Here is a 15,774-nt window from a genome sequence, read left to right as displayed (position 1 = left end):
TGCAAAAATTGTTTAAGAGTGAAAAATTTTACCTGCTTACCAATGGCCTCCTTTGTATGCTGCTTATTATAATGGACAATCAGTGACTCACTGACATAATTTATGTTTCAGTTAATAAGTATGACGGTAAGACGTAATTAAAATTCAACACTTTTTAACGTTATCCTTAATTTAAATCCGCTTTTAATATAATATACATCAATATAAATAAATCACCTCCTTCGTACACCCATCCGCTTTTACTCCATATCCGCACATATATTAATTTTAATAATATTAATGTATGTACTTTGTCCTTTGTAAGGGTGACCTGGCGAACCAGTGCAGCGGCGGAATAGCATTCAAGTCTTATTGCCAGATAATAATAATATACTGTACAGACGACAATTATTTCGCAATGTCTTCCATCTCTATAAATATATATTAATGTGTGCCAGCCCAACCTTAATAAAAGCATGTTTCATAGGTATTACGCCGCCTGTCGTGACTTACGACACCGAATCCTAGAGTGGAATTACTTCAACTGAAAATCCTCCTATGATTGAAATTATAATGACAAAATATAAGAACGAAATAAGCAGGAACAAGTTACACACAACAATTATGTTGAAGGCATTTTTTTATTTTTTTATTTGCGCATTTGTTTCGTTCACATTTTTATAGTAAGTAATACATGTAAAACACTAATTATAGCTAAATATTTGCTTAGCTTAACATAAGGACAAGTGCGAATGCGAATTTACAAAACAATTTTGTGCGGATGACTATGAATCTGGCGACCTGTCACCGGCATAAAGTTCCGACTGAATAATTTGAGTAATGGAATAATATTGGAATATGGAAATATTGGAATAATGAGATTTTACCGGGTCCAGACTGAAAATTTCCTCCGTCGGCATGCTTGAGAGTGAAAACGTAGATATGCAAGAAAAATTAGCGGTTTGTTAGCAAGATGTAAGTTTTGAAGTTAATTATTGTTACGGGGCTGAGTTCGGATATTGGGAAATATCCGGATTCAGGCCTGGTGACGAGAATAGATGGGAGAGGAGAGAGAGACGAGAGAGAGAGAAATGCAGTTTAGTTGGGTATTGGCTAGGTTAGGAGAAAGATCTCGAGAGAGATCTACCGTAGGTTAGATAGGTTAAGACAAAGAGGAAATAAATACACTTATTCCCGGATCCATTCTCTCCCATTAGTAAACGGCTTTATTTCATGGAGGTTCTACATCGGAAAGGCCCACCCATTCCAGGGGGGAGTGGGCCCCTTTCTCTGCGAATTCGGGGTTAAAGTGATACAAGGGTACCCAAATCGTTGGGGTCCTTGTAGGAGAGGATCATGGACTGGGTTTTGGTTGGGATTTACGGTAACCTGTATTGGAAAAAAATTTTATTTCGGAAAAATCCTGTACTTACATATATTATGATTCTGGGAGGAAAATTTTTTTAATGTAAGTCAATATTAAGAGAACACAATATTTTTTTTCCTTGCTTTTCTTCTAATAAAAACTCCGTTCAGCTCCGGTTCTTTCATATTCAAATGCATATTTTAAAATGAATATTTCAAAATGTTCCTTCATATTCTTAATAACCCAGGGTATTCGAAAAACTCTGTTTGCACAAGTATGATAAAATTTTTAAAATCCAATATATCAAATTATAACGGCAATTCTTTTTTCCGGTACAAATTCAAAATCTGACGTTTTAGCCAACTTTCGCCAATGTTAACAAATTATTCAAATCCTCAATCTTTCGCTCAGTATTTGCTTTCTTTTCCAGAAGCTAATTCGTGGAAGTAAAATTAAAAACTACTCTCCACATTCATTATGAATCCAAATTGCATACAATAAATTAATAAATACATAAAAATTGATTTCATCATTCGTACCGTGTATGCAAATGTCCTCTACTCATCATACAAATTTTAGATCCTGCATACGAATGTGCTCATTATAACATAAGTTAGTACGTTTCTCAGCCTAAATTTCAACAAATTAGTCGAAAATACAAATTATGTTAGCATCGAGAGCAATTTTACGCATCTCTTCATCTACTCCTTCCTCTTTAAACAAAAAATAAGAAAATTACTATAGGTGACAAAAATTTTGTGGGGGAAAGTATATTTGATATCTGCAAAATTATACATACATAATGCAAAATCAGTTATATTAAATCAGGGCTCAAAATATTTTTAGTTTAAGTAGGTACTTGTTTGGCTCATGAGAATGTGTAAGTAGAACATATTTTATTGTTGCATTCTCAGTGTGCAGCAGGGTTGATTGCTTGCCAACAGCATCCATGCGTCATTCATATGGGTTCCAGCCAAGGAAAAAGGACACATACATTACAGAGAATGTCAGAGATCATTAGTGATCTATGTGCAATTTTGAAGTGACAGAATAGTCATCTATCTTACCGGTTCCGTTGGAAAGCTCATTACTCATTACTGACAGCGAGGTCGCACATACATAGTTAGTAAATGTCTTCTTCGCCTCTCTTGACTTAAATCTATGCATACCGAATGTGTTTTCTTTAAGTTGGGCAGCGAAGCCGTTAAGTTAATTTTCAACCCACTGGTGGGACGGAAAATCATTTAAAAACTTCTAACCGCATCCACATCTGGATACCACGTTATATATAACACAAGTGGAAATATTGCCAACTTTAAAAATACATTTGGAACCATCCGAATTTTCCCATGTCACATTTTGACCACGTACATTTCTTCTTCATTCGTCTCTTCCTTGCACTCGAAATTTTAGATAAGAATAGACAAGTTACCTACATAGAATCGTTTACAATGCCAAAATTTCTATCCGACGTAAATGGGTAAAGTAGAAATGTATTCATCCATGGTAGGAGTGAGTATTAGCCTAAATTTAACTAATCATGCGACTTTCTTCGACGTGTGGTGTGCGGTAGCATTACGAGGCAAAGTATGATCATAAGATAATGATTTCATTTAAATTTTCTCGCTGACAGATAACCTCATCAATAGCCAGAGCATTTTGTAGCCATGAAATGAGTCTCTTTTCCGGGGTTCAGAGTATCAGTTTGAGCCAGATGGTACAGGCTTGTACAGGAAAAGTAAAGATAAATATTTGGCAATAATCCTCGTTAAAATTTACACTTGTTGGGATAACAAGGTCGAGATGTCGATTAAATGTCGGCATAGCGTTTAAATCACAAACATCCAATATCATCATCATTTTCCAGGAATCTGACTCCCGGGTTCATTTGTTCCTTCAGGGGTCTTTAGGCTCTTCTGGAAAATTGGATTTTCTCTTTGTCAAGCGTTTCTTTAGAACACTTCAGAAAGTGTTAATGCTAGGATAGGACAATGTTCATTATTGGTCCACTTCGCTTATAGGGTCATGGTCATTTGTATCCATATAGGGGCATCGTACAACTCTTTCAACATACCTACCCATCCTCACTACCGCGTGTAAACATGATTAATTGTACGATTCATTAATTTTAGGAACACTGTAGCTGAAACATAGTTTAGAACCCACTCAAAATAAGGAAAGAAAAATCAATAAAAAGTCAGGGGATGAAATTGGTTAGGCACGGGCAGCTGCCAGAAATTAGAACAACACGGTAAAGCCCGTATAATTTACGGTAAAAGTCCGTCGTCGGTACTCATAAGTCCGTCTTTTTACGGTAAAAGTCCGCATCATCATTCGTCCAGTTCTATAATAAAATCGACATGTGTGTAACGGTCAACGACCTACCTTTAATCTTTACATGCGGAAGTTCAGTGTTTAAAGAAGGGGAGAATTGCGAGTGAACCTAGGCATGGGGGACGTCGTAAGGACAGTCTTTCGCCAGTAGTACACGTTACTTTCTCCAAATCGTACGACATAGTCAGTCTCACTGTTGCAGAATGGGCATGTTGAGACGATGTGTTAATTAAAAATATTTTTTAATTCAAAAATTAGTTCGGAAGCGTATGGATTTATGTAGCTTATTTTAAAGATTAATGTATGAAGTAATTTTAGGAAAAAGAAAACTAGTGTTATCTTGGACAGTTTTTGAGTAATTAAGTAATTAGTAATAGTCCCATGATAAAAGTCCGAAAATCGGGAAAAATTATCATCGGAAACATTATGCAAATTTTGGCTTATTTAATAGATAATAATTGCGTAGTCATGTTAAAAATATAAAATCTTTGTAAGCCTGTCTTAGTTTTCGAAATATAAATAATTTAAGTAATTAAAAATAGCATAGGGAATTGTGTAAGAAAAGTAGCTACAGATTGGGTAGATGCGTCAACCACGTCATCTGGTGGCAAGCGGTTGAATCACTTCGCAAGAGAGCGGAAAGAGAGAACCAAAAAAGTAAGTAGGTAGTTAAGTGTATAAGTAAATGGGAAGAGAAGATTTGCGCAAAAAGAGAGAGAGCATGCTCGCACTCACTAAAAGTCACTCCGAGAGCACGGTAGAAGTATGAGTAAGAGCAGAGAAGATTAATTTTAAAGTGTTAGTAATTTAATTGATAGTGCATTAATTACCAATTCATTGTTGTATTGTAGTTAATAGTGTGTCGTAATAAAACCAGTTAATCTAGTTGAAAAGCGCTAGTTCTGGGACTTTATTGGCCTTATTACTGCAACAAGTTATGCAACGTGAAAAGAGGGACATTTCTGCTTATCATTAAGTCATCAGTTAAGTTATCTTGCGACGCTGTTGGATTTTACACATCCATAAGTTAGCTACAGTGAGCAGCGCCGTAACATTGGCGGTAACATTAACTTAAAGATGTGTCATCTTTAAGTATTTACACACAGGTCTTAACACTTTGGGGTCGCGCCTCAGGTCAATAGAAAGGGTTAGTACTTCTGTCCAGGAAGGAAAGAAACGGTAGCTCCAACCTTATACCTGACAGTTAGGAAATATTACAAGAAACTGGGACAGTAATTTTACTCCCGATATGTGATCGGTAGAGTTGCTAAATAAAGCATTGTAACACCGGTATAAAAATTAATTCCCGACAAATGTTTCGGAGAAGCTAGCATTAAGTCCCTATCACACTAAAATTAGTTGAAACCATAAGGGCATTTAACCCTCCGACAAGGGAGGAAGAGCGCTATAGAAATCAAAATACGTAGGCGGTACGCTGCGGCAAAAGAGATATAGAAATACGGTATACTGAGAAAGTATACAGAAAAGAAAGGGGTCATCTCATCACTGTGTGCTGCAGACATAGTTCAACATGAGACGAAAAACAAGCGGTTTTTGCTGTAAGCTTTAGAACAGGTCAAATAATAAGTACGATTCTGTCACAGCATGACAAATAGTCATCAAAATATTAATAATTAAATATTAGCTTAAAAGTAATGTTCACTCAACGGTCATTAAGTTTTGTATCTGAATGCCTGAATTTTACGTTTAACAATGATTGATACAAAGATAGATAGGAAAAAAGAAACGAAGCTTAGAAAAGGGTACGTGAACTGATCACTCACGTGGCATCTATTCAGAGTTATCTTTTCCACTTTCCACTTAGGAATCAAGTAATTCCCGAAAATGAATATACCAATGAAGACAAAAAGGTATAACGAATAATTGTAACAACGGAATAATTCTTCCCCATTTTCATGATATGAGGACCTGATAAGATGAAAGTAATCACTTTCACCTTCAATTCTTTCACCGTCAGGAATAAGCAATAGCACAGTTTTCGTCTTTCTTAGCAACTTTATCTATTAATTTCCAACTTTCACTCTCCATATGTCTCATCATCTCAACAGCTCATGAAGAATGTGGTAATCTTCATGAAGTCAACTACAATTCCTATTGAATGAAAAATTGATAGGTTCACCGAACACTGTATTCGATGAGGAAATTGACATTGTTTGTTCAAAGTTTTCCAAGACCGGGAAACACATTTTGTAATTATCCATTTTCTTGAATATTCATTTCACATTCATATTCATATTATTTCTTTGAAAAGCTTTCACTCAGGCCAAAAAGACAAAGTGTTAGTAATTTAATTGATAGTGCATTAATTAGTCACCAATTCATTGTTGTATTGTAGTTAATAGTGTGTCGTAATAAAACCAAGATGAATACCAAGTAAATATGCATGCTCTTAAACATCCCATCTTAATAATTGCCACGCGGTGTTCATATATATATATGTGACTTAACCAAATGGTAATAATGTTTTTCAGCTTATCATGATAAATCTTGTCCGCTTGGGGACAACTTGTCACTGATTTTACCACCATTGGGAAACATTCTCACTACTTGGTGAAATTGCATATGCACACCGTTCGGTGGCGATTTATACCAGATTTTTAAGAGTATACTTTCACTCTGCCTTCAGCTTGTATTATCATGGCTGACTTATCGATCACAGTGAGTCATTATGACTCACTGATACGTATGTACCTGAAACAAGATCTCATGTTGTATGTATTTGCAAAACATTGACGTATGCATGCATGCACGAGCTCTGCGCAATTGATTGGATGGAATTGAGCTTAATTTGATACAGTGTGGCTATTAAAAGAGGGTGCATTGTGGAAATCACTGGCCGCGGAAGATCAGTTAGACCGTGGGGACATAAATTTTCATGTTAATTCAAGAAAACTCAAAATCTATCTGATTGATACAAAAATAATCAAATATTTGAATTACAATAGTTATAAATTTAATCAATTATCCTGAAATTGGATGGGAAAAGCAATATTATTTCCGAATTTCAATATAATTTTGAAATTATAGTTTAAGCTGTCGTATGAGGTTGATGTTTTTGTACTTCAGTCCTTCTAAATCGTGGGGATAAATGCATTGCATGTACTACGATACGATAAAGTTTCCGTGGGGACAGTTTCCCTATGTCCCCATGCTTCCGCGGCCACTGGTGGAAATCCTTACTTCGGCGGGAAAATCCGTCTCTACCTTTGGCCGCATTCATGGGGGAAGAAACCTTACTATTGTAAATGCTCAAAATATACTGGATCAATTCAAATTTAAAGTTGACCCCCTCTGAGATGAAATACATGAAATAATAAGCAACTCCATAAGACGAGTCCGCCTTCATGAATGAAGTATGTAGAACAACTATTAATTTTATAAGATGAATAGTTGTTCACTCACTAATTTAGGACCTGAGTGAGTAATAACTCACATTACTCAGTTATCAAGATGAGAATATATGTATTTACTTCTTTTTGTGGTATATGACCAGAAGAACATATGACTTATCTTAATTTTCTGCAAATTATTCGTGGTAAATTACATATAAAATTTGTTAAGCGCTGAATTTTCGGGACGCAATTTCCATTAAACTCAATTTTGGAACGAGTTAAGGAAAATCCGTACTAAAAAAAAACAGTCAAATAGTTCGCAGATCGTCCTATGTTTTTATTGACTTCAAAAAAATACTAACCTGTGGATAAAATCTTTTTCCCCACCTCGTATCAATTGTGATTAATCGATCATCTCGTCATTACCAATGTCAGGGCGACACCGATAAGGATAAGCGACTTAAATCGAAATATTGCGAGATAACACAACTTGACAAGATTACGTACATACATTTGTGTAAAGGTTGCATATATGTATTTATTTAGCAGGACAAAACCTTACTCGGACTTTTACCTTGGAACTTGTCGAGCTAAAAATTTAGTCACAAATAAATCATGACGAAAGTAGCTCTAATTTTTTTGGTCCTCGTCGTCATGGCGACGAGCGCCGTACAAGGCAGCACCCTGAACGAAAATAAGAAGGGCGAACTGAAAAGTAAACTGTTGGAAGGAGGTTTGGATTGGGAGTGTCCCTCGTATTGTGATTACTGCACGGGTTCCACCTGCTATTATTACGATTACTATTATGGCGGCGACTTTGAGCTGGCGTGAGTTAATTGAAATAAAATTTTTAGGAAACAAATTTTGAAAGTTTGAAATATTATTTTTTACGTCGTAAGCGGGAGTCACAATGGAAGATTTTGGTTAAAATTGGAACAGATTTAATTTGATGCAAGGTTCGATTCGCGGTGGAATTTGGCTTTTTTATGCAAAATTTATTGCAAATAATGTTTTTTTTAAATTCAGAGGTGTTTGAATAATTGCATTTTTTAAATTTTGGGGGAGTTTACTATGTCGTAGGTTCGATTCCTGGTCGATTTTATTTTTGTGTCAATTCATTGTAAATAATGAGTTTTTAATACATGGGTATATAGTCGGATAATTGTATTGGTTACAATTTGTATAACTTGACGTCACGTTCGACTCCTGGTAGAATTTGTTTTTATTTGGATTTGTTGTTGTAAGTAATGAATTTTAATGAAGACTTAGACGAATATTTGGTTGGTAATTTAAAAATCCAGATATGTAAATTTTTTTGTCTAGTGTGAGTTTGTTTAGTATTTTTACGTAAATTTATTACGACAAATAAAGTTTCAATGCACCTTTCCGGGAATAATTGTCATTGTTAAAATTTTTACTTGGATTAATTTGCATTCAGGTTCGATTCCTAGTAGAAACTGGGAATTTTTGAATCACAATTTTTTTCTCAGAATTTATTTTGATAACCTGCTAAACTTTTAATACAGGGTTGGTTGGATAGTTGCCATTTCTATCACCCTCTTCATCATCTTCTTTGTCTGCATTCCTGTCGGACTTTGCTTCTGTTGCGGATGGTGCTGTTTCACAGGTTGTCGGAAACGAGATCAACCCGGGATCGTTTGTAAGTTGAAATATTTTAAATCTGCTGCAGTTCACAGTTAAAAATCTGGTATAGTCAGATAGGTAGATATTTATTACTCGGTGTTCAAGTTGTTACCTTTTTGGCCCTAAAATTATGCCGCTCAGTAACAATTTGCTACCGACACGGTAAAACTTTAATACTGAGTTATTACCACATGGTATAACCTATCAATTATACCGCTTTGGTAGTCAATATGGATATTTGTACCACATGGTATTATTTTGATACTGGATTTCTAAGCGTGTAGTTTCCATGCACATATTTATGTTGCACGTGTGTCATTAATTTTTCTTAACTAGATGTGCAAGGACCACCCCCCGCTGGTTGGGGGCAACAACAGGGGACCGGTCAACCACAGCAGTACGGGTATCCACCACCATACCCGCATCAGCAACAATACGGCCAAAAAGTCAACACTTAGCGTCTGTAACGATTTGTGTTTAATTTGTACATATAACATGAAATATGTAAGATTTTGAGTAAGATAATAAATTAATAAACGTTTTATTTTGAATTGTCCCAACAGCGCATATTACGGGCTCAATACAATGTCAAACTGATGTAAATTGTTAAACTCGAACAAGAATGATAGAAAAACATACCAATCAAAGAGATTTTTAAGATACTTGAAATAATTTGACAAGCTAATTTTACTTACACATATGCATGCACTTCTAAACCAAAAATTTATACTAATAGATTAATTTTAGCGATTAATTCGTTTCAATTATAATTTGACTTTCATAAGTGGACTAATTTAGTAAAACCGATGAGTTGATCTTCTAGCGAAAATTAAACCTTCTAATTCTGGATTTTTTTGACAAGAAGAACAAGAAGAAAAGAAACAATAGCTAAAAAAACAACAAAAAAAAGGAAAAACAAAAACAAAAAAATTTGCACCAATAGGATTCACATTGATACAAATTATTAGCATGATTTGCATTATGTACATATATGAAAGTATTAATACACATCAATATAATTCCACATTTGGAGGTTAAATATGCATGTACATATACAACTTACTCGAACTTTCCACCTCATTTGATCTCATAAGCATTATCTTATTTTATTACCACCCCGTTCATGTTTTACTTATCAGGACAACCTTATCAAGAGTTGGGATGGACCGAAATCCAACACATGGGGAGGATCGTGCATAACCAATGTAATATTTTTTTCAACAAATCAGATTAGTCGATGCGTATGTAATCTTTGCACAAAATATGTAATAGCCTGGCCCATTCTTTTAATCCCAAACTGTCACATCCCTCATACACACTCCCCCAGCGACGTCAATCAGATCCTCTAATTATTTATGCGAGGGCAACGTTACTTCAAAAAATTCGCGAGCATGCTATCTTGCCGCACTTATTTGTCGAGGGAGTATCCATCCAATATTTTTCCCTGGATGATTACAGATTACACCGACTCAGTAATATTTTACAGGGTGGATGTTACATTGCTAATAATTTTGCAATAAATATGGCAACATCAATGTATCGTGATCTCATTGCAAATTAAATTTTAACGTTGTCACCTGGATAAAATCACACCAATGTCAGTCCCAATTGTAAAAAACTCGGCAATGGAATAACAGCTTAATTTTTCTCGTTGGGCGATGGGTAAATTGAAGGAGGGGTTTTAAGCCAAAAAACCTCTGGGGGAACGGTAAGTGAAAATTATGTATCAATTAGCAAACATTTTAAATTGCGTTCATGATGTCACATAAATTACAGTATTGTACATTCATATTTTTAATTTTTATAGAAAACATCAGAAAGTTTAATACCGCTGGGGTAAGCGACATTACAACGTATCGGAACCAATTATTAGGTGCGTAATTTTGTTGTAATTATTTATATTGTTAAACACCTAGGCATAAAATTAATATTAGCTTATACGAGATTATTGCCAAAAGTAATATTACCAAGTACCAATTTATAACTAATTTGTTTTACCGGTGGAAAAATAAACTGGTAAATTAATATATTTATTTTGCCAATAATTAAGGTAATACATACGTCGCTACCGTAGCAACCGTTTGGATTGGCATTGTCACCATAAAAAATAACTACGAATTTTCTAACAGATCAAATGGATCCTGCTCATTTATCTGAACAGGCTGAAGATTATAATATCAATTCGCTCTCCCCGTTCGAGAGCGAAAACGAGATGGATTTCTCCGATCTGCTAGTCGCTTTTCCCTCGATACCCATCGAACCTCACGATGTAGGCGGGTCGTACTCGGAATTTACCTTGTCTCCTTTAGGGACGTGGTTGCAAGACAATGCGGCCGCCTTGGGCGATGATGACGTGTCCTTTCCGGGCATCGGCTTCATCAACCGAGCCGAGTTATGTTGCCCAGCTGATGAGCCATCTTTGTCAACACCAGCTGACCAAAGAAATCCTATTTTATCACCGCCGGTGGACCAAGTCAATCCTATTTTACCACGTCCAGCTGACCAAATCATTCTTGTTTTATCACCACCAGATCAGCCAGTTGGTAGGATTCTACCCCAACCTACTCAGCGGAATAATTATATTTTAACACCACCAGCTCAACCAGTTGGTACCCTTGTATCATTAAAAGTGAAGCAATGTAGTATGACCTTATCACGATCTGGCAAAGGCGATGATCAGATTTTATCACAACCATTAAAAAAGAAAAGGGGTCGACCACCAAAATTGAAGGAACCAGCCCCACCAGCCTTGCCCCGGGTAAAGAAATATGACCTAATACCTGACACAAAGGCAGTCAGGAACGCTATTGCCGCCCGGAAAACCCGAATCCGAGCAAAGGAACGACTCGCTAAGCTAGAAGCCGAAGTAGCCGCTAAAGAAGATACAATATCGCGACAAAACAAAACCATTGAACTGCAACGGGTGGAGATTTTGAAATTGAAGGACCTAGTGGGCCACATCGAGCAGACTTTAAATTTAGCCAAGGGAAACAATCAGGGGCAAAATTTCGGCATGTATGATGGTAATTAAATTTTGCCCCGAAATAGTTAGTAATTGGAAGCAACCAAATTTTAATATTTCAATTAATATGACTTTAAATTTTCCATTTTCTGTCCATAAAAATAAGAGGATCTTAGGATGAATAATCTTAGGATTATTTACATTTTAATAGACAAAGTTCAAAAATATTTAAACTTCTTTAGTCCATTTTCAAAGTTGTTCTTCAATATTCAATTTTAGACGGGATTCAATCATTTAAAAGATAATTATGCTAGATCTTTAGAATTAAAGTGGGGAAATGATGTGTACAATTTATTTCTTTGACTACTTATTTTATAAGCGGGAAATATATTTGTACAGAAAAGGATTCATGATTAGATTTAAATGAAGATCAATATAGTATTCATCAAGGTGGTTGTTGCTGGCAGTCCAACTTCGCAAATATTATATTAAATTAATTATCCAAGTAGGTATGAATATATTGTAGCAACATATTGATGAGAAACAATACAAGTAGAAAATACCCTATCTAGTTAGGTTGAAAGTTTTTGGCGGGAACAATAACGAACACACTGTACACAGCAGTGAATTTTCGTCACGTTATCATTTATTTCTCTTCTAGAATTATTTAATCTAACAATTCCGCCAGGGTTCCAAATTTTATGTAAAAATTTTAAAAATCTTATACCGCCATTTATTGTACTTGGAAGACTTTAGGTTTGGTGATTTTGCTCCTTAATCCATCCCCATTATTGGTGCTGGATTGCGTGGTAAAATCATCAAACTAGAACTCTTCCAAGTACAATAAGTGTATTTCTTTCCCTGTAAATATAATGTTATTGGATAGTTTAGTAATATGTATATTCAAAAATTAAGTAGATGTAAATTAGGTTAAATCCAGCTTAAATTAAAATAGTTATTTAAATTTCAAAAAGGTAAAAAAAAACACAATACATCAAATAAAATCATAAAAAGTTTAAGCGCAAAAAAATAAAATATAATAAGATTTTAACTATATTTAGTTAGTTAATAAATAAATATATCTTGGTTAAATATGTATATGTATCGTTGGAAAATTTAGGAAATGCAAATTACTTTGAATCACCTGGCGTTAAGTAAAATTATTTTAATTTCCAAAAAGTAAAAAAAATCATAAACCAGTTTAAAGGGTAAAAAATTAAATTAAGCTTTCAACTAGATTTAGGTAATTAGGGCGTGATTTAGATAAATTACGTTAATCTAACTTTAATTAAAATTTGCATTGCTTAAAAAAATATATTGAATAATCTGATATAATTTCAACCGTATTATGAGACGATGAGAGATGTTTGGGATTCGAAGAGACGAAATATATGAATAGATTAAACTACGTTGTCCTGTTTCAGTTTACAAAACTCTCTTTAGTTGACTTCATCAAATTCTATTAACTTCAACCACGCAGCACAAAGTATCTAAGTAAAGTCTAACAACACACACGTCTCAATTTATAATACACACAGTCCACGTGAAATAGGCAACATGGCAGAAAAAATAAAAACAAATTCGTCGTCTTCCCCTGAGGCAAAAAGTGCCTGTTTACCCCAGCTCTTCTGGCCATTAAAGTTCATCGTCCACTTTATTATACGCCTAGAAGGCCATGCAAATTTCCTTCGGCGAAAGTGAGATCAGGTCCAAGTTCAAGTGCAACTGCATTCAAGTAATACCTTGTCAGTGGAGGCCAGAACGTTCCCGCTCTTTCCTCTACAAGTTCGAGTGTTGACTGTAGTGGAACTCCAGCCAGGTGTGGTGTAGTCATTGCGACTGACCTGGTCGTATTTGGTGCATCGTAGCAAAAGGTTCTTTCAATAGAAAGCAATAAAAGGCAATAAACAGCTAGTTGATGAGTTCTACTAAAACATTGAAGGCCATAAAAAATCAATGACTACCGATCTACAATTTTTGTTGCAAAGTGGTAGCAAAATAGTAGAAACTTGAATCGAATAACCGTGGCAAAATATTTGTTATTTTAACGTGATTCCATAGTATAAAAAATTACTGTTAATTCTTCAAACCATTCTGCTACACAAAAATAACAGTAAAATTCATGCAACTTTTCATGAAACTTTTCCACGAGAAAAGTAGCGTGGATTTCAACCAAATAACAACCGTGGTATTCACCAAAATATTGTACGAAAAAATAACGCAGATTTAACCTGGAATGCGAACAAAGAGAGCGCGCAGAATCCAAAGTATTCCCTCACATTTCTCTGTCACAAAGTCAGTTCAATGAAATTTTTCTCCCAAAATGTCATCCCTCCCAGTTCATAAATTTTGTATATACAAATTGACTATGATGGCGAAAAATTAATAGAAATAGCTCCCACGATTTGGCTTGAAGAGGAGGAAACATCGTGTTTCGGCCACCAGCTTCTAAACTAAAAAGTTTCTGTAAAAAGGGAAATGTACATCCCCTTCCATCCTAGAGTAGACAGACGTATGATAAAATCCTTGGAAAATACGGTAAATATTATCGATTTAGTTCAATTATTAATGTAATTTACTTGATTATATAATTTAAATAAAAATCTCAATTGCAGATACGTGGAAATTAGCTTGTGAGAAGGCGGATAACGGAGGACACTTCCAATCTTGAAAGCGCATCAGAGAATCGTTGAGAAAGCCGAAATAAGAAACATTATCGAGAATTGTTGCACCCGAACGTGTCATCAAGCAGCAGTGAAGACGAGGAAGATAATTCCATTATAGTTTTACCTCTTCCCATAGACAATCAAGGTAAAGAACTTATTTATTAATAAAACTCAACTAAATAAAAGAAGTTTTCAACCAATCATTCCAATCCCCGTAGGAAGCATTGAAGTGCAAGTATCAACTCAAAACAACGACAACATTCCTTCAGTAAATCAACCAGAAGTGGGCAACTTGGAAGAGCAAGACATTGGCGTACTTTTGGCGACATTAGAGATGATTTTAAGAAATTGATTGAAGGTAAATCTTCTTTGCTTAGTTGTTATAGTTCTTATCATTTTATATCACTTAATTCCCAAACAATGCTATTTTTGTTGCAGGTTATCATACAAGGATTATTAAAATTCTTTAGCGGCAAAACGCAGAAATTCTTGAGATCAGAACTGCTCTCCATAATATCCGAATTTCAAACGAAGGAGATGTTGAAGCTGACTTTTCATCTATTCCACATCATCATCTGGAAACGAGAGAGCACCTTGAGCAAACTGAAAATTGGCTGAAGCTTGCCGATGCAAATAATCGAGATCTATTGGTATATTTAACTTTTTAACTTTTTTTAATTTAACTTTTGATTAATTTTTTGATGGCATTATTTTGTACGAATTCACTTATACACATTAGCGCAGACGCCCTAAAATTAGGTCCGCTTGATTCATTTAGTGCGTTTCCTTACCAAAATAACATGCAGTTTATTAAACGAACTTTGAGGGCGTCATACAAACCCTTAGAGCAATGTGTCAATAGGATAATTGAGAAAGAAACTGTTCCTTTGTCTCAACCTGTGTCTACAACTACTACCTCGTTTAAATTAACCCGTAATGACAATTGTTATAAGTTAAAATCTGGGTCTATTGTTGTTATATCAAAATATATTAAAGATAGTCAAGTCATAGTATGTAAGAAATTCATAAAGCTTGAAGATTTGTACAAAAATCCCAGCTCTAGTTCAGTTTTAGGCATACATCAGGTGCCAAAAACATCAAAGTTTTAAAGTAAATGTTTTACCGTAGTTGAAGCAAAATGTTGGTTGATGCCATTGGATGAAAAATTAATTGTTGTTCCTTTAATAAATTGTTAATATAAATAATATAATATAAATTGTTAATAAATTGTGATTTTATTACCAAAGAACTGTGAAAAAACTACCGTTCATATTATGCATAATTACCATGAACGCCACCGTGGTTTGGACGTAAATATTACTGTGGATTTGTTGCAAATGCCACGGTTATTTTATTGTTAATTTCCACGTTAAAATAACGTGAAAACCACCGTAGTTTTCATGATGCCTTAGTTGTTGAAAACCACGTTGGAAAAACGGCCATCAGTTGCAATTCTGCAACTGAGTTATT

The 15,774-nt window shown here is 34.9% G+C and overlaps 1 protein-coding gene across 8 annotated transcripts; it reads left to right on the top strand.

Moving 5' to 3' along the window:
* The first annotated feature begins 1,061 nt into the window (after positions 1-1,061).
* Positions 1,062-15,558, top strand: LOC110859105. Of its 8 annotated transcripts, none has more exons than XR_004837005.1 (6): positions 1,454-8,692; positions 9,013-10,384; positions 10,484-10,549; positions 10,806-14,449; positions 14,523-14,662; positions 14,743-15,556. XR_004837005.1 is itself a non-coding variant. In XM_035859292.1 (4 exons), exons 3-4 carry the CDS (start codon positions 10,432-10,434, stop codon positions 11,705-11,707), a joined length of 1,020 nt encoding a protein of 339 aa, XP_035715185.1. In that variant the 5' UTR covers positions 1,062-1,363; positions 8,559-8,692; positions 9,013-10,431; the 3' UTR covers positions 11,708-13,071. The 8 variants fall into 8 exon arrangements, 5 of the variants coding, with proteins under 5 accessions (XP_035715185.1, XP_035715184.1, XP_035715186.1 ...); XR_004837004.1 differs by having other exon boundaries at positions 10,727-14,449; XM_035859292.1 differs by lacking the exons at positions 14,523-14,662; positions 14,743-15,556 and adding an exon at positions 1,062-1,363 and having other exon boundaries at positions 8,559-8,692; positions 9,013-10,549; positions 10,806-13,071.
* Positions 15,559-15,774: the final 216 nt, after the last annotated feature.

The sequence above is a fragment of the Folsomia candida genome, unplaced genomic scaffold (genome assembly GCF_002217175.1).
Source record: "Folsomia candida strain VU population unplaced genomic scaffold, ASM221717v1 Fcan01_Sc024, whole genome shotgun sequence".
NCBI lineage: Eukaryota > Metazoa > Arthropoda > Collembola > Entomobryomorpha > Isotomidae > Folsomia > Folsomia candida.
Note: the sequence above shows the minus strand (reverse complement) of the source record. Positions and strands in the feature narration are given on the sequence as shown.

Bases quoted from the DNA above. Each gene is read 5' to 3' on its own strand.
- LOC110859105 (XM_035859292.1), top strand. From the start codon at position 10,432: ATGATGTCACATAAATTACAGTATTGTACATTCATATTTTTAATTTTT. The intron at 10,550-10,805 runs GTGCGTAATTTT...ATTTTCTAACAG, and splicing joins GTATCGGAACCAATTATTAG to ATCAAATGGATCCTGCTCAT.